The 22,728-nt window shown below is 38.7% G+C and overlaps 1 protein-coding gene across 41 annotated transcripts in view; it reads right to left on the reverse strand.

Moving 5' to 3' along the window:
• Nucleotides 1–21: 21 nt before the first annotated feature.
• Nucleotides 22–22,728, reverse strand: part of ZBTB20 (zinc finger and BTB domain containing 20) — a 1,019,756-nt gene continuing 997,049 nt past the window's right edge. For all 41 annotated transcript variants that reach the window (XM_069069927.1, XM_069069948.1, XM_069069956.1 and 38 more), the window contains one exon: nucleotides 22–8,776. In XM_069069927.1, the coding sequence (XP_068926028.1) occupies nucleotides 8,355–8,776 (422 nt within the window). In that variant the 3' untranslated portion in view covers nucleotides 22–8,354. The remainder of the gene's footprint in view (nucleotides 8,777–22,728) is intronic.

The raw sequence follows: 22,728 nt of genomic DNA on the forward strand, positions 1-22,728 counted from the left end.
GTGTGTGTGTGTGTGTGTGTGTGTGTGTGTGTGTGTGTGTGTGTGTGCGCGCGCGCGCGCCGCTGTACCACCCAGGAAAGGGATGGGGCATATTTTAGACATGGGTGGCTTGGGCCCACGTGTCGCAAGCCTTCCCTGCCCGGTTCTCTCTTTCACTCCTACAGCGATGGTTGCTCCTTAGGGCTGTTCACTCCTTGTTGGTCTGCCAACTTAATACTTCTGTTCCACTTTCCCCTGAAGGAAACAGCCTGTTACTGTGGGTTTTCTGTGGCTCCAACAAGCTGCCTTTGTTTCTCCCATCTCCCACAGCTTTATGAAAGCCAACAGAAGAAGCAGGTGATTGTTGTTTCCTTGGAAAGGATCACAGCACAAATATTCACAAGCTGGTGAACAGTGTGTGCGTGTGTGTGTGTTGTGGTGTGTGTGTGTGTGTGTGTGTGTGTGCACGTGTGGGGGTGAGCAGAACAGTTCTAGAAGGCTGGGTGTGGGGGTGAGCAGAACAGTTCTAGAAGGCTGGAGGGGGCTCCCTACCCCCTGAAGGTACACTGCAACCATTCTGTAACATCTAGGCTTGTGCCTCTGTATGTGCCACACAGATATGCAGATGACAAGTGTACCCACACATAAATGTGGGGAAAGAGAAAGACCCAGGGGAAATGTATGATTTCAGGGAAAGGCCGTTGAACCACTCCACATGAAAACAAGTTTTTTATGACCAAGATACATGGGACTGTACTGTATACTTTCCATGGTTTGAGCTTCTTCCAAGTGCCACAAAGCATCATCAGGGACATTGGACGGCACTGTTGCTGCTTGCTAAGGCAAATGAGCAGAAGTGTTCTTAGACCTGTGAGACCTTTGCCTGATACATAGAGATTTCAAATCATGTTTGGTTGTTACTAAGGATCAGGAAAGTGGAATACAATTTCTTACTAAAAGCACCATACAAAGGTAGGGTATATGTACCAGGTACACTCAATTATAAACATTCCTTGACAACAGTTGTGACATATTGGAATGGGTGAAATTTTTTTCATTAGAAACTGCACATGAAGTACAATTACTTTCTTGGGCAATAATAAATTCTTACTCCAATAGAAAGAGAGAGCTATGAACTGGGGGGTCAGAAGGCCTAGGTTTAGGCCCTGGCTCTGATACTAACTAGCCATGTGACCCTCAGGCAAGTCATCTACCCTTTAGGCCCAGGTTTTCTTGTCTGTAAAATGACGGGTTGAGCTAGGTGCTTTCTAAAGTCCTTTAGAGCTTTAAAATTGTAGAGTCTTATACTTAGTTCATGTATTCTGTGTTCAATAGATGATGTAGGACCTTTGTGAGGCATTTTTTTTAACAAAGAGAGTCTCTAAATCTGAAATAAGGTTGTTGGGAACTTTCATAGCCTCACTGAGATGATTACTCATGAACACCAGATTCAATAGGGCTTGCAGTTCATGCCATTCCATTACGGATTTAAGGTTTTGATTTTAAAACAGAGTCACTGACAAGTTTGAGGAGCACCAAAAATGAGATGGGTAATGTTCAGAAGTATATGCTACATGGGACAATGCAGCTTTTTATTGGGATTTACTTCTTTTCAAAGGAAGTGTTAAACAAAGTTGGCTATTGAAAGGCATATTTGATTTTTGTTTTCTAGAGAGAGAATATTCAGATGAACTCCCAGCCTTTTTCTACCTTGAACTGGCATTATCACTGACACAGAACAGATAGACACTCCTCCAATCCTTATAAAGAGCCAGTCTTCAGACCACCAACAAGACTTCTTTTTCCTATCTTGAATCTGCACTATCATCACTGACAGAGGGGAGATGAACCATCTCCAGGGTGATTACAATTACTTCCTGCAGGCTTGATAACCTTAGTAGTTATTTCCCTCTTCTTTGCATTTCTTCATTTCCTCATTTCTTCACCCTCTAGGCTACTCCATCACTCACATGCTCCAGAATAATGATATTTTTATAATAATTAAAGGTTGAAAAGAAACAGATGCTACCTCCCTCCTTTGACCTCACCCCAAACAGTCCCCAACTTCTATCTTCAGTTCCCTATCACAGGACTTTCTGGCTTAAGGCAACAACCCTATTGCAATGTCAGCTTTTTGAGTAGACATTCTAATTAAAATCACTTCAACCTGGGCTTTGGAATCAAAACAGCTATCTTTCATAACAAACAACTCAGGGATGCTAAGGAAACCTCTGGCATGGAAGAACATTTGATTGGGTAGGGCTATACATTCTATTGAGTTCAATCCAGTGCTATGCTATTCCTCCATCTGAATAAGAAGTGATCTCACTCAGGAAGGCACAGCCCTCATAAAGAGATCATTGGCAATGGACCTGCAACCGTAACAAATGAACAAAAACAAAGCAATCCACTACAAAAACCCAAGCTGTAGGACCTGCTGCTGTTGTTCATGGGCAGATACAAGCCGACTTCTAGAATGGATATGAAGTTCAACGTCAAATTAAAACATTTCTTCTGAGATTTTAAAAACAAATTCATTTTACCATCTAGTGATTAGAAACCATGCTTTGGGTAGGTCATATTTTTTCTGGACAATGTTTGTATGAATGCTGAGATGCTAAAGCTTTTATGGAGATGTAGGCAACATCAGAACTGGCATATCTACACTTGGGAATCTCAACATGCCCTGAGCTTCTGAACAGTGCCATTCCCAGTCAGGATTATATTCTCTTTCTTGTCTAAGCACCAGGGTGGAGATTGGTTTTTGAAAGTTTGCACCAAATGAAACTGTTTTCTCGGGAACCAGTAAAAAACAGCCCTTTCTTTAAAGAAACTGAAGAAAGGAGAAGGGGAGGTGGCTATATTTCCAGAGAGATGTCTAGCCATATAGGATTTTATGCTGCAATGTGGTAACCTCAGGGGACCAGTTCAGAGTTTTGGAAATTAGGTTTACTCTGAATTTCTTTACTGCCCTCTTCAAAGTTCCATCTGAATGTGTGTGTCCTGGGTTTGTTCCTCTGGTTTACTCCCCTCCCTCCTCCTTTAAGTACAATTCTTTTCAGGTGAGTAAGGTGTCTTTTCAGCGCCAGAGGACACCTAATAAAAATACACCACATCTGGAAATGCCAAGAGATCTTTTCAAGAACTTTTTGCCAAACTTTCCAGTTCTTTCTGTGGAGAGTTAATCTTTCTTTTTGGCATCTATGGAATAAAAAGTTGAGTTATTTCTGGATGTTGCCTACATTTTGAGACATCTTTAATCCCTCTTCCCATCACCCCATCTCTCAACTTGTTGCTAACTTTAAAAATCTATTACAAAAATTCTTTTATGAGTCAGATCTCCACCAGAAGGTAGGCCTCCTTGGTCTCCCTAATCTCACCACGTTCCAAATGGATTCCTGTACAAAAAGCTAGAGAAACAATGTTTTGTTGTTATCTGCTTTGGGTATATATAGCAGAGATGATTTGGTACCTTCTCTGCAGAATTCCATCTGTTTTATAATCTTTAAAATAGTAAAGGGAAAGACCCATACAGGCAGATCAAAATCCTGGGCCAAGAATCTTTCTTTCTTAAATCAGGGACTGGAAATACGAAGAAGACTTCAAAGAATAGTCACCTTGACTATTACATGGTTGCTTGGTAATATGAATGAGTTTGTTAAGGGTAGGTAGGACAGGCTTTATTTCCTCTCAGAGAAGGGAGACCACAGATTGTGGGATGGGGAAGGAGAGGCTGAGGGCACTTGGTAGGAGAGGCTGGTCAGACTGTAGTGCAAATAGATAGAGGCATTAGTATGTAAAACTCAAGTATGGGCCTGTCAAAGATTTCTTATGGCATCACCATTTTTCCACTAACTAGGGAAGGTTTTATTCTTTGCCCTCAAGGACCACAGAAACTATTAAAAATAAAACACTGGTAATTTTTAAATTTTGCAAATCATTCAAGCCCTAAATCTTATAGAATAGGAAAAGAGTTGCTGTAGTGCCAACATGGGGAAAAGGGAGAAAATATGGTCTTTTACCTGCATGTATACAAATACATGTACTTAAGAAGCCATGAGGAAGAAGAAAAGAACTTACAGGGCTCAAAGTTTCAAATTTACTTAAAATAAATAGGAAAAACATGAGTAGACAGTCATTTCAATAGGCATTTGATTCTACTTAAGGTGCCTTTAGGTTCATTTCATAAATTCTTCCTCATAGGCAGATTTGTATTAAATTCCATTTTAAGTTCTCTTTCCTAGTAAAGACACTCCTATACTTGTTCAGACTATACATTTTGGACTATTTGGGGTATATTTATCCAAATATTGGTAATTATTTGTAAAGGAAATGATCCAGGGTTATTTTGATGGGCCAGTTTTGTTCGCAGTGTTTTGAAGTGTTAATCTTTATAAAATGCATCTATTACCCTATTTTTCTTGCTGGGTGATTATTGCCAGATTCAATCATAAAAAAAGGAGAAAAAAAGAAGAGAAAAAACAAAGTGCAGTTTTTCTTCTCACATAGGCTCTGGCTTTTTGTACCTGATCAAAAGAAACCTTAATCTGTGGGATTCAGTCCCAGTTAAGTTCTTGATTTTACTGGCTGAGGAAATAAACAAAAAGGTTCCTAGTGCTTCATTGTTCATAGAGGGACATGAAGCACTAAGACAAGAGGGTTAGTTGTTTGGAATGAAATTTAGGAACAAAAAAGGCCTTTTCTCATCAGGTTCTTTGCTCTTGATGCAGAGATTCCCCTTCCCTTCTCCCCCAACTTTGAAGTTGTTTTAAAAGTTCAGGATTGCCTCTAACCACAAGCAATTTCATCCTTTTACATTGGGTGCAGAATGTTTTGTTTTTGATAATGTGAATCCATTTGGAAGGCAGCTTATCTGTGGTTACTTCAATAAGGTACTGTACCTAGAAGCATCCTTTATCTTCTCAAAAAACAAAGATCTGCTGTTCAAGTATATGTACCGTCTTTCATGGAGAGGGCACTGATTATTATAGAATAGGAGAAGTTCTGGAGGAGAAACCATTCACTAGGAACCTACATCTGCAAAATTATAAGATGGTGCAATGCCTCCTACACACCATACCAACTGATCCACTGAACAGCCTTGGGCTGTGGGGTATCACCCCTTTGAGAACTCTGAGGGTACCTTCTGGTTTATTCCTCTTTAAAATAAGAGATGGGGAAGGCTGAACATTTGGGACTTTAAGCCTGAGCAGAAACTCTAGGTACATTTTGAACTATATGCTTAGCTTTACAATATAGTAAATTAGTCTTATCAGTGGGGTTTTCTTTAAATTTGGGAAGCTGAGGGTTGAATCACATCCTGAAACTACTTCATAAATCAGCTCTACAACAGAGAATGTTGTTTCTATATTCATCATTGTGATTTGAGTAGAGGCCCGGTTTTAAATGGGTCATCATCAAATGCCTTGAAAATGTTTAAAGAGACATACTTTTTTAATAACCTATGCTGAGTAACTTTATGACCCCTTCTCTTCTAGGTCTTATTCTTTCTTAATTTGTCAGTCTTTCTTTTAATCTCATGGGCTAAACAAATTTTCAAAATACCAACATAATTTATTATTTAACTTACATTCCCTCTATTGATAGTATGCAAAAAATATAAAGGGTCATATGTTATGATGACATTTTTCATTATTGATTACATAGGGACATTTCCTTCCCTGCAAAGTCTGAGGCAGTTTCTATTATTATTTAAAGTGAAATTTTACATGTATTTGACAGTGGTCCTCTGAGAAGTATGAACTAGACCCTTATAAGGACCAATGGAGACCAAGACTATAGTCATACCTTAAGCAAACTGCCCACTGAATTCATAAAGACTGCAGAGTTGGAATGGATGTCATTCATACTGTGGTTGCTCCAAAAAATACCTTTGCGGGGATACATACATGGTACTAAATGTTAAAAATGTAGAAATAAAATTAATTTAGTCATTATAAAGTTGCCTTTCATAAGATTTTTTTCAGGTAGGCCACAGAGTTTTTGTAAGTAAAATATTTGGGCATGAATGAAAGTTCATTGAAGGAAAGTTGAATGAAAATACAAAAAGGTTTCAAAACCCTAAGACTCTATGAAGACTCTCTTACTCTCTCTGCATAATTTGGTTTGGTGCTTCTACTTTGCCTAAAGATCTACTTTTCTTTAAGGATGCTCTATCATGCCAAGCAATTGAACCACTTGAAAGTTTCGTTTGGTTTGAGGATTACTATGTTTGAATTGAAATTTCTTCATTATAACGATTCACAAATGGGAAACCTCTACCACATAATTTCTCTAAGCAGAGAGAAAAGAGATCCTAGCTAGAAGTAAAAAGTGGTATATGGTGCTATGTAACTGAATGGAAATCATTCAGCACAGTAGATGGGAGAAAGTTTCCACAGTCTTCCTGGATTACTTCCAAAGAGCTGGGTCTTAGGAAAGACAACAGCATTTATTTTGACAGCCTAGATTAGTGGGAATAATGAGATAGTGACATTTAGAGGGGAGGAAGATCATTTTGGCATTGATGCTTCTTGGTGTGGGATAGGGGTCTTCCAGTAATGCTTTCATGAGCTACCTCTCAATAGGGATGAGATCTCTGGAAAAGGGATGAGATAGGAGAAGCCTGCGAACTCCTCCCAGATGACCACAAAAAAACAAACAAACAAAAAGAAATAGAAGAAATTTCTAATGGTCTAATGGTCAAGTTCTCCAAACCATCTGAGTCTAATAAAGGAAAAAAAATGACTAGAAACCCTAGAATGACAAAATCTCAATGAAGTTTTGGAGAAGTGTTTCTGAACAAATTAAACTCCCTTCCCAGAAAAGAAAATAATTCTAGATGGAACAATTGAAAACAAAACAAAACAAAACATTGGAGCATCTTTAGCTTGTTATAAGTCAAAGGAGAATTACACATCAACATACAAAGCAGCAGTTCAAATAACAGCAGGGGCAGCTGGCCACAAAGGGCCCTCATCAACCCAGGCAATACTTAAAATAATAAAAATGAAGAAAAATTTTTTTAAAAAGATGAAAAAAAAATCCTTCCTCACTGTCTTTCAAATATCTTTAGTTGCCTTTTTTCCTTTCTATCCAGAAGCAGTTTAGCTAACCCTAACAGTCTTGATTTACAAAATAAAAGAAAGAAAAATTATATATATATATTTATAATATGAGAAATAAAAGAGAAGGGATTAGTGGCAGTGTATGCAAAACCAAAATGAAAAAAAAAAACAAATTACTTTTAACAATCTCACTTTTTTTTTGTTTTCTTTTTTACACAAATACTGTTGTAAATATATTAAAAAAATCAGCATTCTATCTGGTAAACGTCACTTTTGCCCCTCTATAAAATTTTGAATTAAAAAAGTCTCAAGAACTCTGTTATTATTCCCCCTCCCGCCATTTCTTTCTTTTCCTCCTCCACAAGAATATATCCTGACACAACTTTTTTTTTTTTTGCAAAGATTGTGGGAAATAATCCTTCTCTTGTACCTAGAACCATAGGTGCAAACCTCTGATATCTTTGTTTTATTTGTATTCCTGCCTTTCATGAAAGTCCCTTTTGATTGTGCTGAGGCCCTGGCTCAGCGAAGAAGACACACAGAATAAATACGAGAGCCACTGTTGCTTGTTGGCCGTCCAAGTCTTCCTGGCTTCTGCTGAAAGGGGGGGATGGAGAGGAGGGCCAAGGATCGTGGACTGGAGTAGAATCCAGGAGGAGAGCCTGTAATCAGCCTTTCCCACCCTGCAGAGATTCCCACACCACCCAACCCACACTCCCTTCCCACCCCCACAGCCCTTTTGTGAAAGCAGACAATGTGGTGGGTGGAAACCAGCAGGGCCTTTTCTCTGGGGTTTCAAAACCAGAAGTGATATTCCACAGTTTTAACTGGATACTGTGAAGTCCAAACGGCCAGAATTATGAAAATGTCCTCTGAAACACTGCAAGCGGTGTATTTAAAGACAGTAGGCCTTTTAGATTTTGTTATATATTTTTTTTTGTAGTGCTCTTCACAAGTGAAAAAAAATTTTTTTTAATTTTTTAAAAAATTTTTTGTAAAGAAGGGTTGTATTTAGAGGCCAGTAGCTAGAGATCCAACCAGTGGACCTCCTGAAGCACTACCGGGCCTTAAGGCCACCATCCAAGGGAGATTGGGAAAACTATTATTCACCCAGCCTCCAGAAATGTAATGTACCAGCAGGCAAAAAACAGTTCTTCATGTAGTAGAAAATGAAACGAAACAAAAACAAAAACAAAAACAAAAAAAGTAAAAATGAAACCAAAACATTTCTTAAATTCTAGTGCCATAGCTTTTTTGTTTGTTTTGTTTTGTTTTGTTTTGTTCGTAAGAAAGAGAGAAAGATACTACTTATCCATCAGACACGTGCATCCTCATGTGGTCGTTGAAGTGCTCGATTTGGTCAAACTTAGCTGGGCAGACGGAGCAGACGTAAGTGGTCCCCTCCGTGCAGGCCACGGCCCCTGTGGGGCCGGCTCTGGCACCAGGCCCCGTGCCAGTGGGCGGGGTGCCATTGCTGGCACTGTGCAGGGCCACGTGGCGCTCTAGCAGGGTCTTGTGGGAGAATTTCTTCTTACAGATATAGCACTCGTAGGACTTCTCCCCTCGGTGGAGCCGCATGTGGACGTTGAGGGAGCTCTTCTGGGTGAAGCGCTTGTTACAGATACTGCACTGGTAGGCCCTCACGCCTGTGTGTGTCACCATGTGCTTGATAAGGTAATCCTTCAAGGAGAAGGAACGCCAACAGATGCTGCATTGGTGGGGCTTCTCACCTGTCCATTTGAGAAGAGACAGCAAGCAAGCAAGAGAAAGCAAGACAGAGCAGGAGAGGAAGAAAATGAGAGAAAAGAACCATAAAAAACCCCCAACATTTACTCTACCCCCTCCCCAAAAAACCCCCAAACATCGAGCTTGTTTACAGATCTCCTTTAGATGGCAAGGTTGGATGCCCTCCTTCAGAGAAAGGTTTTATTGAAATGAACTCTTTTTTAGGTAGGTTTAGCATTTTATAATTCCTTGTGCCAAATAACTCTTTTAATTGAAAGTTATAAGGTAATCTCTTGCAGATAGATTTCAAAGGCTGACTTATAGCTAAAAAAAACAAAACACCAAAAACTTAAGAGAAGATTTCTTAAGAGGACCTATTTTCAATACAGTAGACTTAGCTGGTTGATTTTCATGAACACTTACTCAAAAACTAAAAATATAAGGGAGGGGAAAAAAAATCTAGAGGAAAACTATAGCTATCTGAAGTATTCAAGGAATCTGATACTTTGGATACCTGACATTTTCCAGATTGATGTGGGCACCTTTTTCAGTACCAACACATGTTGACAGAAACCTATCTAAAATGCATTATATACACCTTTCCCTTATTAGCAGACACAGATAATTTAATAATGTTAATAATTTAACATAAATTAGTTGGTTTTTTTTTTTTTTGATGACCACAGGTTCTTAGGCTTGAGGTCGAGATACAAGTGAGTTTCAGAGTACCCAGCTCTCAGGTAAGGCTGTTTGCCCAGATATGAAATAGATGCAGTTTTCTGCAGTTTGTGTCTTCTTTGTATCTCTTCCCTCCCTGATTTGCCTTGTTCAGTTTGAAACTGGGCTTTCAGTTACATGGTGAGGAACTTTCTCTACCTATGGAGATCAGCACCTTCTCTGAAACCTGAGTGCCTAACAGACATTACACTCCACTCCTTACTCCCCTCCCACATGCAGTTCCTCAATCCCTTTAAGTCATGGCTCAATACTACTGTCCGCTTGAAACTTCGCCTGATCCACTCAACTGTGGAGTGCTCTGCCTTCCACACCATCTTGTATTCTATGTATATTTGTATATACTGACTGTATATTCATGCTACCTATATTTTCATCTGTACTTGATGTCTTCTACCATTAGAACATGAGCTCCTTGTGGGAAATGGCTGTTCTATTCTTTGTACTTGTATCTTCAGCATCTATTGGAGCAGATACTTAATAAATACTTGTTGATTAATTAATTGGTTGATTTGCCCAGCATATGGCAGAATCGAGACCCGAGCCCAGGTCTTCCTAACTGAGGCCAGCTCTCTAAGTCATGGGGTTGTCAGATCCTTAGGAATTATTTTTCAAAACCATCAGCATTTCTGTATTCAGGAGCTTTCTTTTCTCTTCCCATTTCTATTTTTCTAATCTTTTTTTTGGTCTTAGAAATAAAATAACTAAGCAATTAGAATTATACCTAAGAATAAGGGTCTAGTGCACTTTCTATGAGTAAAGCATATGAGCCTTAATATATGGACTTTGGATGCTTGGAAACCCCCTTTTGGGGAGGTGAGGGTTACTTCTTGGTTTTCAGTTATGTTCTAGATAGGTTAGGCATATATATTTGCTTTTTGGAGGGCAATTGGGGTTAAGTAACTTGCCCAAGGTCACACGGCTAGTTTGTGTGTGTGTGTGTTAAGTGTCTGAGGCTGGATCCGAACTCAGGTCCTCCTGACTCCAGTGCTGGTGCTCTATTCACTGCGCCACCTAGCCACCCCAGGTGAGGCATATTAAATGACTTCTTTGCATTTGCTGCCCTTCCTGGTTTTAAGTCCATGGAACAAGTTGCCCTCCAGGATAAGCTCATCACTTCTGCACTCACTACCATGAGCTAATTCTAGCCTTACAGATACCACCTCCCCCAGGCTTTTCTCTTCTCTGTTTGCAGGGCTGAAGTGGGGAGGACCAAACTGCTCTTAAAACCTCCCTTTTTAGAGGGCAAAAACTGGACTCTCAGCTCAGTCCACTTTGCATCTTCTGCTCTATCAGGTTTTGCCTCCATATAACAAGACACCCAGGGGCGGCCAGGTAGCACAGCGAGTAAGAGCACTGGCCCCAGTGTTGGGATGACCTAGGGATTGAATCTGGGCTCCGACACTTGGCACCTACCCAGAAACACCTGGCCCTGTAATCTTGAGCAAGTTACTTAACCCCAGTTGCTTAGGGGCGGCCAGGTGGCTCAGCGAGTAGGAGCACCGGCTCCAGTGTCGGGATGACCTGGGGATCAAATCTGGGCTCAGATGCTTAGCGCCAGACCCAGAAATGACTGGCCGTGTAACCTTGAGCAAGTTACTTGACCCCAATTGCTTAAAAAACAAACAAACAAGACACCCTTGGTGTTTCCCTCTCTTCACTCTATTCCTGACCCCCTCCCCCTTTTGTATGTTGTCTCCCTCTTTTGATGGTAAACTCCTGTGGGCAGCTTTTATTAACTGTATCCCCCAGTGCTTAGCACAGTGTCTGGCACATAGTCACCAATTAAATGTTTATTGGATAGGACTGGACTGATTTAGTCCATAATCCGTCCCAACAATAGTTATCCAGGGAGCTTATCCACAATAAATATCCTAGTATTCAACTTACAGTATCTTTTCTAAATGCTTGAGTCTTCCATTAAGTCCTCTGGGAATACAATTTCACCATTTATTCTAAACATCAAAGGCAAGACATTTACCTTTTAAATTCAGCCTATATTCCAAGGCACTCTTAATGAATAAGTTCCCTGGCTGAACTCTATTCTTTCTTATACTATTTTTGAGAATGCTTTGTAGAAATGACAAATTTTAAAGATAAAAGACTTCTTTAAGAAAAAAGTTAATTGTTTTTCTGAGATGTTTGGTGAATGTCTGAGGTGGAACTCATTTAAATAATTTTAAAACAATTTTAGCCATCCTTTAATTTTTTTTTTTTTACTTTAGCTATTGCTAAATGTTTTGGGTTCTCATCTTTTTATCTCCACAAATTTCTTTTCTTTCTGCCCACTGTTTATGAGCCTGAACTCTACTAACTAAAATGAAATAAGGTTAAGAGAAGTCTTTAAAAAATTCAGTGGGGCTTGAGAACTTTAAAAAGCTCTACTAACCTTAATGTTTTTTTCAGCTTGGTGACTAAGCATCACCTCTTGCTAAGATAGTTAGGGAGACTGCAGCTTTGAACCATGTCTGCCTACGCAAGTACTTTTTGGAAGGGACAGTTTTACTTTTACTCAAGATGTTTTACCTGAGACTACTAAAGGTCAACTGGGTGGTGCAGTGGATAGAGGGCTGGGCCTGGAGTTAGGAAGACCCACATTCAAATCTGAACTCAGGTATCCATCTGCTCTGACATTAGGAGTTTCCCATGCCAAGAAGAATCACAAGTCCAGATCCCTCAAAAAATTTTACCTGAAAAAGCTTATAAAGGACTAGACTGGCGGGGCTGGAACTTTTCTAATAGTAGACCAAAGTTATAGATAAATAGGGAAATGGAGCTAGAATCATTTTCTAGGTATATGCCTAAAAGGGAGAAATGATAAGTTGGCTTTGTTATGAAAAACCACAAAATACATTTGAGACACTCATGACTTGTTGTGGGGAGAAAGCTCCAAGAATTGAGTACCTAAACTTTGAAAATAGTCTTCTATCAAATATTTGGCATGATGGAGGGAGGCAGAAGTATGGGTAATCCAAAAGCAAAAGACATTGGTATGCTATATTATTTTTCTTGATAGCAGACAAATTATGTTTGACTTAGGTTAGTATTAGTCTATATTTCTTGGTGGAAGAAAACAGTCAATAAATGATCTGGGTTTTAGGAGAAAGCCTAAAAGGTTGCTTCAAATAATTCACAAAGTAGATAATCCACATACAGATACAATAATTGAGAGTTCATGATATAGTTTATTCTCAATTATACCTACTAATGGAGAAGAACATTAGCATGAATAATACAAGACAGCAAATCATATGCTTAGAGCATTTCTTTAATGCCAGAGTGGTATCTAAATCTTATAGATGGAAAACCCAAATAGGAAAAAAAAAAGTAGGAGCTTGAAATCAGTTGGAAGGGTGGGAGTGATGAATTTCAACACTACCCTCCACCCTGTCTGACTCCTTACCCTCCCAATAGCCACTTTTCAATTCCTTATCTTGGAACAATGAGCAATGGTGAGACAGCTAGAAAGAATGCTATAAAGTATTATGCTGTTTGATTGACATAAAAAAGATGTTTTTGCATTAAAAGATAGAAGAGGACACTGCCTAGCTCAGCTGCTTCTGCTGTTGCTTCCTATAGGCTAAAAGCTACAGTTCAAAGCCACTTATGATCATGATACTCAGATGATGAATAGTTGGGTTCAGTGTTCACAACTCAACAAACAATACTTCTTTCAGGTGAGTTTCCTACAAGCCCCTTAAAGGTATATCACATGATTGTTTAAGAGAATGCTTGGGATAATCACTATCTCCTTCGGTCTCCTGGTCTCTTCTCCATGGCTGCCTGTTATGTTAATCTGGGACAATTAAGAGGTTAGTAAAGAGTACTGTAGAGGAAACTGGAACCTATTACATACCAAGGTAATAAGGGAACTTAGATGAGAATGGAAATAGACTAAGGCTTTATAAGGTAACAGGCGGGAAAAGAAGGAGGAGAATGCCAGCCAGGGAATGTAATGAGTCAGGAAAAGTGGCCACAGGGCTGTCTGGGCAGTAGCACAGGAGGTAGACCCTGGTGTGTGCCCATAATCTGAATGTAGATAATGAAGACTTGACTGCAGCTCTAAAAAGGCTTAGTACCGACTGCGGACCTATTTCCTGGTTCCTCTGAACTTTATATAGCTCCTCAGAGCTCTGAGGGGGCCTATTATTTTAGAGACACTCAGCAGGGTAGGAGGTACAGGTAGGCTAATGGGCTTTCAATCATGGTCTACATTAATGAAGTGCTTAAAAATTTGAGAGGCAAGTAATTGTAAGGACAATTCCCTCTGTCTAACTACCAAGGTACTGATACTCTTTCCTGAACCTATTTCTGACTCTTAGTTTGTTCTTGTGGGAAAGTCTTCATTTTTGTGTCCCCAAACAAAGAAACCTAATCATCATTACCTTAAAGTACTCACAGATTCAGCAACAATCCAAAATGCTTTGAATTTAAGAATTTTCTTCCAGGAATCTCAGTATACCTAACCTATTTTATCTCATTTTTTTCCCCCTCCCAGTTCTCTAACACAAGGCTTCTTAGACTTTTCCCACCCTTTAGCACCTCTTAAATTATGGGATCATGAGTCATGCTTGTTATGGTTTTTTTTTGGAGGGGGTGAGTGGCACTGGCCCTGAGATTTTATCTGTAGTAGTGGTTCCTGGGGAGGAAATTACTCTTATCAATTTATATTAGGAACTTCTCTATAGTAACTCTGTAAGTAAGTCTTATAAGGTCACCACGTAAGCAGCACCAAGGTAAAAATGCAGGTTTCTTTACCAGTTTCTGATTTTCATGCCCATCTTTCCTAGCCCTTTCTACTAGTCTGCCCAACGCACTTCATAATGCAACGCATTACTTTGTGATTCATATAACACCACACATGCCTTCTAAATGACTTTGGGTGAGGGCTATAACAAGACTTGGGGATCTTGGGACACAAGAATCCCAAATAGAAGGTCAATCTCTCTTCTCCTATTTACACTTTTATAACTATTTTTGTTGTAGAAAATTCCTACATTCTTCCTTTAGACCTCAATGTCCTCAATTGTAAAATTGGGGGATGGGGAGAAGAGGAGAATGAATTAGATCAACTTTAAAGTCAATTCACCTTTTACATTCTATTTTCTATGCTGGTTCTAAAACTTAAGAGTCGAAGAGTGGACAGTGTTTATATAAAGCATATGTAAAACACTTATTGTATGCCAGGCACTGTGCTAAGTGCTTTACAAATTTGATCTCATTTAATCTTCAAAACAACTTTGGTGAGCTGGTGCTATCACTATCTTGATTTTATAGTTGAGAAAGCCAAAGCCAACAAAGGTAAAGTGACTTGCCCAGGGTAATCACTCAGCTAGTAAGTATATAAAGTTAGATATGTACTCAGGTCTTTCTGACTCTATCAGCGGTGCCACCTGCCTACCATAAAGGTGGCATGTTCACGAAAAGAATCGGAATATTTTAATTTTATTACTATCATATTATAATGATTGTTATAATATAATGACATCATTATTTACACACTTATATTATTCCACAACCAAAGCCCATCTCTGATTCCATAGTATGGTATGGAGGTATCCCTGAGTTCTCAAAGGCCATTGAAATGCAAACCTTACCAGGTTTTTACCAAGACACAGAACCTTTGAGCATGAATCCGTCAATAAAATGAATGTATTTCACCTGAGGATCAGCCCAGCAAAGGGTAGAGAGGCTCATCACCAGTTCAGCTGCGGAAGGCTGAATTTTTTAGCCACAGTAACTTAGAGAGTTCTGTTCCTATTTGCTATGATGGAAGCAGCACCCATGCTGATGAAATCATAGCTCTTTGAAGCGCTGTCTTATTATACCACTAGTATTATGAAGTTCTGACAGTGAGAATGACATATGAAAAGTCTGAATCCTAAAATGTCACCCTGGAGATAAGGAAAGAAGAGAGGAAGTAACCCCTGGACGTTTGGTGGAGGCTCTATGGAAAATTTTCAGAGGGAGGTAGAAAGAATGGTACGCAATCACAAAATGTGGAAGGGTTATCCTCTGCACTGGTGGAAGAAGTATGCATGTTAATAAGGCCATGGATCCAAAGAAATAGCTAAGAAGTTATTAATAGACTTTATTGCTGAGCCATCAAAGCTTCTTGGACTAAGAGGCAAAATGATCACTTAAGCAGATGGAAAAAATGGCTTGTTTCTATTATATTCTTTTGGTCTGAATATAAGCTGAATATAGGCTCCCCCATTTATATTTTATAAAACTTGAATGCAGTCTATAGTTGCTGATGTTTTTCAGGGTATAATTGTCATACTCTTTTCTTGTCAAAGAGATCTCATTTTAGGAGTAAAACCTATATTCAGAACAATATGATGGTTATCAATAGCAGGAATATCTTTTTAAAAAGACTGATTCATTAGTATTTCATCATTTCTTTGGGAAGAGATAGCAATTCAGGAAAAAACAAATAGACTCAAACCTTTGCCTCCAGCTCTAGCTCTAAGACAATTAGCTTTTCTTACCATATTTTCCCCCTTGTTTATCTTTGCTACCTCCTTCCTCAGTTTTCCACTAAAAGACAGCAATGGGAAACAAATTTTAAAAGATTGGATCAGTATTGCCCTATGGCAGCTACTTTACTTTATGAGAACCTGGGAAATGTACAGGCTCTGTGGTATGCAGCATAGAGGGCCAGGCCTGGAGTCAGGAAGACACATTTTCGTGAGTTCAAATCTGACCTCAGATATGTGCTAGCTGTGTCACCTTGGGTAAGTCACTTATCTGTGTTTGCCTCAGTTTCCTCATGTATAAAATGAGCTGGAGAAGGAAATGGCAAAACCACCCCAGGATCTCTGCCAAACATGGGGTCATGAAGAGTTGCATATGACTGAAATCACTCAACGACAAGTTCTATCAACATCAAAAGCCAAACTGGCTTTGCTCTAGTCTGAATTTTTACCCCTCTCCATTTTTGGTTTTGGAACACGGACAGGCAGGTATAAGCTAATCAAAGGAGGAGAGCTCTGGCTAGACATAAAGAACATTAGGAGAATGCTACTGTGAGATTTGGTCAGGGGGCCCAAATTCAAATTCTGCCTCTCAGGTGCTACCTTTATGACCTCGAGCAAGTCATTTAACCTGAGTCTCAGTTTCCTCTTCTGAAAAATAAGAAAGATGGACCAGATGGCCTCTAAGGACCCCTCCAACTCCAAGTCTATGCTCTTATGCTGTCATGACTGACTGTCCTTCTCTGTTACATGGAATTGGGGTTTTCCATAGATGAGTGTTTTACCATCTGACTAGTGAAGTTATGAATGGTAAGGACAGTTAAGAATTCTATACCTTATGAAGACATTCTTTTGTTCATCAGGAAAATAGTGGCAATGTGGATATCTATGTAATATGCTCTCTAGCTGAAAAAAGTAGAAACTATAAAAGGGATGGTGAATAGAATGGATTGACACATAAAGGCTTTAATTCAACCCACACAGTTAAGTATAATAACATTTTCATAGCACCCATGCATTCTGAAGCTTAGGTCTTCACTCAAATTTAAATTTTCCCCCAAACTGACTACTAGGATTCCCTTGAAAAGATTTGGTGGCAGGGTTATATCCATCTTGAACAGCATGTTATCACTTACCATTACTTGCTATTTCCCAATTACACACTTTGGTAACGAAGTATCTAAATATGTTTGGCTCCTTGGAATATACAAACATGCACATTTGTATATACAAATATGCAAGGCATCTATTACTCTTAACTGGTTCTAGCCTACACTGAACATCTGACTGAGGGAAGAAACGTCTCACTTCTCTGGAAGTGAATGAACTATGACAATGGGACATTTGGTCCTCTTTCCCTCCTTCCTCCTTTCTTTCCTATCAACAAATGTCTATCGAGTCTTAAGAACAAGTGTTCTGAAGGATACAAAGATGTATAAATCCCAGTTCTTTCCCTCAGGGAACTTAAAATCTAGTAGAGGAGAGAAGACATACACATAAGTAACTACAATAGCAGGCCACCCGTGTGGATGCTGCAAGAATCTTAGCACTAGAAAGGGCCCTTGGTCATGAAGTTCAATGCCTTCATTTTGCACAGAAGGAAACACATGCTCAGTCAGTTGAGACTTGTCCAAAGAATTCCATGTTTACAAGATGACAGATGTAGACCTCAAAGACTTTTAATTTGAACCTCTCCTTGTCCCAGGTGAGAAAACAGAATGAGGGAGGTTACACAGCTTGTCAAATTCACACAGGTCATTAAGAAGCAGAGCAAAGATTTGAATACAGGTCTTCTGAGTCTACAGCTAATTCTCTTTTCAATGGATAACACTAATATTAAATGGATATAAAATTTTTTTCTTTGCTCTTCTTCGTTTTCTAGTTTACATGGAGATTTGGGGAAGGCAAGTCTTGTAACAAGATTAGAACACAGAAGACTGACCATTGAGTTTTTGAAAAAAAATTTAATCTAAAATATTTAAGTTTTTAGTTTTAGACTTAATAAGCACTAAATAAAACTAACATTTCATACATGTAGTAGAACTGAATAAGATGCCTAAGCATGAAACTATAAATCTCTATTATATAGTGCCTGCTTTGAAAAAAAGACATATAAATCCTACACATAACTTTCAAAATTGTCCTGCTTGTCTGTGATTCTTTCTGACCTTTTCTTTTTCTTTCCTGAGTATTAAAAACAAACAAATACTTCAATGACCCACTTTTCTTCTTCTCTTTTAAAAATTTGGCAACCCTATTTGGGTTTGGTTTAAATGGGGCAGGGAAAAGAAAATTATCATTAGAGATCCCACTTGGCATAACTCTGTAAATGCTCTAGGCCAACGTTCAAGGCTTAAAGTCTCATGATGGTGTCTCTCTGTGAACACTGTATGTTAGCAAAAGGTACAAGCCTTTGTGACAGTCAAAAGAGAATCTGCACTCTATAAGGAGTTTCATCCACCATTTATGGTCTTGGCCAAAAGTCTGAGGTGAATTTTGACTACTGGACCACTCTGACTTCTCCTTTTCTAGTTATTGTTTAGCCACTCTCAGTCATATCCGACCATTTCCTTCTCCAACTCACTTTACAGATGAGGAAACTGAGGCAAACAGGGTTAAGTGACTTACCCAGGGTCACAGAGCTAGTAAGTGTCTCAAGCCGAATTTAAACTCAAAAAGATGAGTCTTCCTGACACCAGGTCCAGCACTGTGCCACCTAGCTGACTTCTCTAGTATCAACCTAGTCCTTTTTCTGGGTTTTTGAGGCTATAATCAAGTTAAGAGAACAACGAAACTTAGTACCACACAAGGAAGGGTGATAAACGCATATTAGTTAAATGACAACACTGGATTCCAATTCTGGGAACCTCTTTCTTAACTGAGGAGGTGTGTAACTTTGTATGGCTACCACTTTAAAAAACTGGGATTAGATGGGGACCAGTCTTTTCTTTTGGCTTGCCCATATAACATATATAGCAGGGTGGTTTGAAAGGCTGTAGATCCAAATGAGAATTATGTATCTCAGGGTGATGGTTATCATGTCATGAATTCTCATGGCGAGGGTAAACCCATACTCTCAGAGGTACATGAATGGGACACATGTCATCCAAAGTCACAAACTTTAGCAGATACAGGGCCTCAGTCAAAAGAAAAAAAACTGATTTTAGATCCTTTCCAAATTGAGATAAGATTCAGGATTTGCCCTATATATATGTTAAACTGATCAAATTTTTCCTTTACATTAAGCCTTATAATTAGAATGGTCCCCAAATGGAATGAATGTGCTATCTCAGAAATAGCGGGCTCTCCTCAATGGATGCCTTTAAGGAAAGGCTGAATGATCACTTATTAGGGCATGTGGTAGAGGGATTCTTTTTCAGGTACAGGTTGGACTAAATGGTAACTGGGGACCCTTCCAACTCTTAAATTCTGTGACTCTTTACTATTATGTTTTTATATGCCTTTTTTTGATGCCAATTTCCTTGTCTGTTGGCTTGGTAGGAACAATGCTTGAGATCTGGTATTCTTAAAGTTGGGATTACAATAATATATACTCAAGTGAGACTCTGTGCTTCACTAATTGCATCTCTGACATTCGTGCGTTAGGTCTGGACAATTTGTTTCTATCAACCCTTATCCCTTCTTCTATCTTTTTTGATCCAGCTAGGGATATGTGACTTAAAAGGATATAGTTGACAAAAGTGGCAGAGAAAAAAGATGTTTTTTTCTTAGAGTAATTCTTATTCCTCCTTTGGCCCACATCTGATACAGACTGCAAGCTGAAGAAGAGCAAATACTGAGTCTTTATTCCTAATATAAAATTTCCAGAAGTGTTTGGAAGTGATAGGAGGAAAGGAAGTATGGTAGAAGACAAGAAAGGAAAGAAGGTACTCTCAAGAAGGTACATTAAGTATCTTTGAGAAGAAAAAGACCCTTCATTTTCTTTCTTTATCGTTTATACTGTTCTTCTTTAGTGGTGAAACTAGTTTTCTGGAAAAAGTAGAAAAAATTGGGTCATCCTAAAGTGTTGGGATGACAGGATAGTTTGTGTTATTTTTGATTCTTTTCTGAATCTCTCATCTCCACACAACTCCTTGTGATTCTGATTTATTTACACTCTTGGTTTTTCTGGTCAAGTGTGAGTGAGCTTGAGAAATGCGTATAGGGAGTAAGTAAATTTCTACTATGGGCTGCTAATAGATGGAGGGTGTCTATGTAAAGGACTTTCTTTTCTTTTCTAGGAAGATACTCAATAAACATAAAAATATATCAAAAGAAGAAGGGTGAAAAAAAATTCTTGGTTATAAAGGCAGCCCACGCAAATCTGAAGAACTAATACAATCAGTCACAAATTCCAGAGATTTTTCACTACTGAGTAGATGCTTTTGAGTTATTTCATTTGTGTCATATAAGCTTGAGGACATAAGAGACTCCCGAAGGCTTCTGAATAGAAGAAAAGATGTATAATATGTTATTACCATCACCACTATGGTGAGTATGCAATTTAAAATTTCATTTTAATTCTAAAGTAAAGACCTCATTTTGGACCTCATTAAATTCTCTGTGATTTTGGTTGGGCAAGAAACTTAATTTCAGGCTCAGTTTCCTCATCTGTAAAAAGAGGGTGTTGAGAATAGATGATCCCCGAGCTCCATTTCAACCCTAACACTTCATGCTACTTCTAGGTGTTTCAGGGGCTAGAGTGCTGGGCCTGGAGTCTTGAAGACCGGAGTTCAAATCCATTCTTGCACACTTATCAACTGTGTGTCCCTGAGCAACTCACTTAACTTCTGCCTGCCTTAGTTTTATCAACTGTAAAATGGGGATAATAATGATGATGATGATGGAGATAACAATAGCCTACCCCCAGAATTGCTGTGAGGATCTCATCTGATCTTATTCAATTTGAGAGTATTTGTAAAGAGTTTAGCACATAGTAGGCAGTTAATAAATGCTGGTTTTCTCCCTCTCTCCCTATCTCAATATTGGTTTCTTGACCATATAGCTGTATCTGGCAAGGAGCTGGAGAAGGAAAAGAGATGTCAAAAGCCTATTCACACAGAAGAGGAAGAACAAAGAAAGACAATGCGTGTAGTGTCTGATTTTAAATAAGCATTTTTTTTTATTTTGATGCTTCAAGCTGGAATTGCTAGGACATATTTCCCACGTGTGCTAAGTTCTTCCTTTTGAGAAATATGTGTAAGTCCTCTACCTAGGAGCCGCCAACAATTTTTATTAGGTCAACAGATTGTAGAATTCTCTTCTGGATTCATAGTCCTGTAATATTTCAGGGTATCTGAATTTTCAATAATTGAAAAAGGCAGCACAGACTCATGGCATGAGCTCTCTGACTGGAGTCATGAGTCCAGGCTGCCAAAGCGGTGATCCCGGGAAAGTCACTAAATTTCTCTGTGTGTTAGTTTCCTCATCTGGAAAATGGGAATGGTAATACTGCTGGTATATATATACTTTATAGGGCTGTTATTATAATCAGATGACATAATGTTTATAAATAACTTGTCATCAAATAGCAATCTATAAATTAAGTTTATTACTAACAACGATCAATTATCTACGTATTAGATAATATGTGAAGTGTGTGACTATAAAGTAATGAAAAAAAAAACCCGATAAGTCACACACAAAATTAGCCTCACTGCTTTTCTATTACCTTTCCATAGCAGATATTGCTTGTCTTATGTCTTTTTTGTCACTCTTTCTGGGTTTCTGTAGAGTGATGTGATCCCATCCCCTTTACTCCTCCGTATTACATTCTGAACTCTTTGAAAGCAGCCCCTGGTTTTTTTTTTTTTTTACCTTTCTTAGTGTCTCTAGCACTTAACACAGTGTCTGGCACACAGTAGGCATTTAATAAATGTATACTGACTGACTTTTCCAGGGGTGCAGAGAGAACTCTCATGTATGTTACAACTGAGGCAAGACAAGGGAACCTAGGTGCATCCTTTCTGTTTTGGTTTTTGAAGATTTAGATGAGAAGTTTCCTTTATTTATTATTTCTTTTAACGGATAATGAACCCTTCCAGTAAGGCCAAAGAGCTGACAGGCTATTTCTACCATTTCGTTTCAATCTCTACCTATAAGAATTCCAGAATGAATCGGGTGCTGCTGTTTCTTCTTATTTCTTTCTACTCTTTGGAGGGAGGTAATAACATTATTATTCAGTAACTGGGGCCTTAGTGGAAACATCAGGATCCAAGAGTCCACACTTAAGAGCACCTGGAGGATCTTTCATAGTGCAGAAGATGTTTGTGGAAAACATTTTGAGAGGCATGGTTCTCATCTTACACGAACAACAGAGAGAGTCTCACATGAACAAAACCATTTCTTTCACTCATAATAACTGAAGCTAGATGTTGTAAACTAACTGCTAGCCTTTATATCCAACAAGCAAATTTGCAAAGTAATCCTAGATTTTGTACGAGCAAATATATGGTCTTTTGGAGTTAACCAAAGAATCTGCATTGGAGAAATATGAAGAGACCAACAGGCAGGTTTTCAGTAGTACACTAGAACTTTGTGGGTGACAGTCCAGTAGTTATTTTGAAAATATGGTCCCAAGAGATTATGAATTTGATTTTCCTAGGCCAGTAGAAAAAATCCTTTAGAGTTAATGATATTGTTAATAGAGTTAACATTCTTACAGAATGTAAGAAAGGGGGTTATCTGTGAAAATGCTTCATTTGAAAGTAAATTGGGTTAGAGAGACACTTTCTTTACCAAGTAAT

Source organism: Petaurus breviceps, unplaced genomic scaffold (genome assembly GCF_028583685.1).
Source record: "Petaurus breviceps papuanus isolate PSGF00001 unplaced genomic scaffold, PetGlider_PUasm1.0 90792, whole genome shotgun sequence".
Classification (NCBI taxonomy): Eukaryota; Metazoa; Chordata; class Mammalia; order Diprotodontia; family Petauridae; genus Petaurus; species Petaurus breviceps.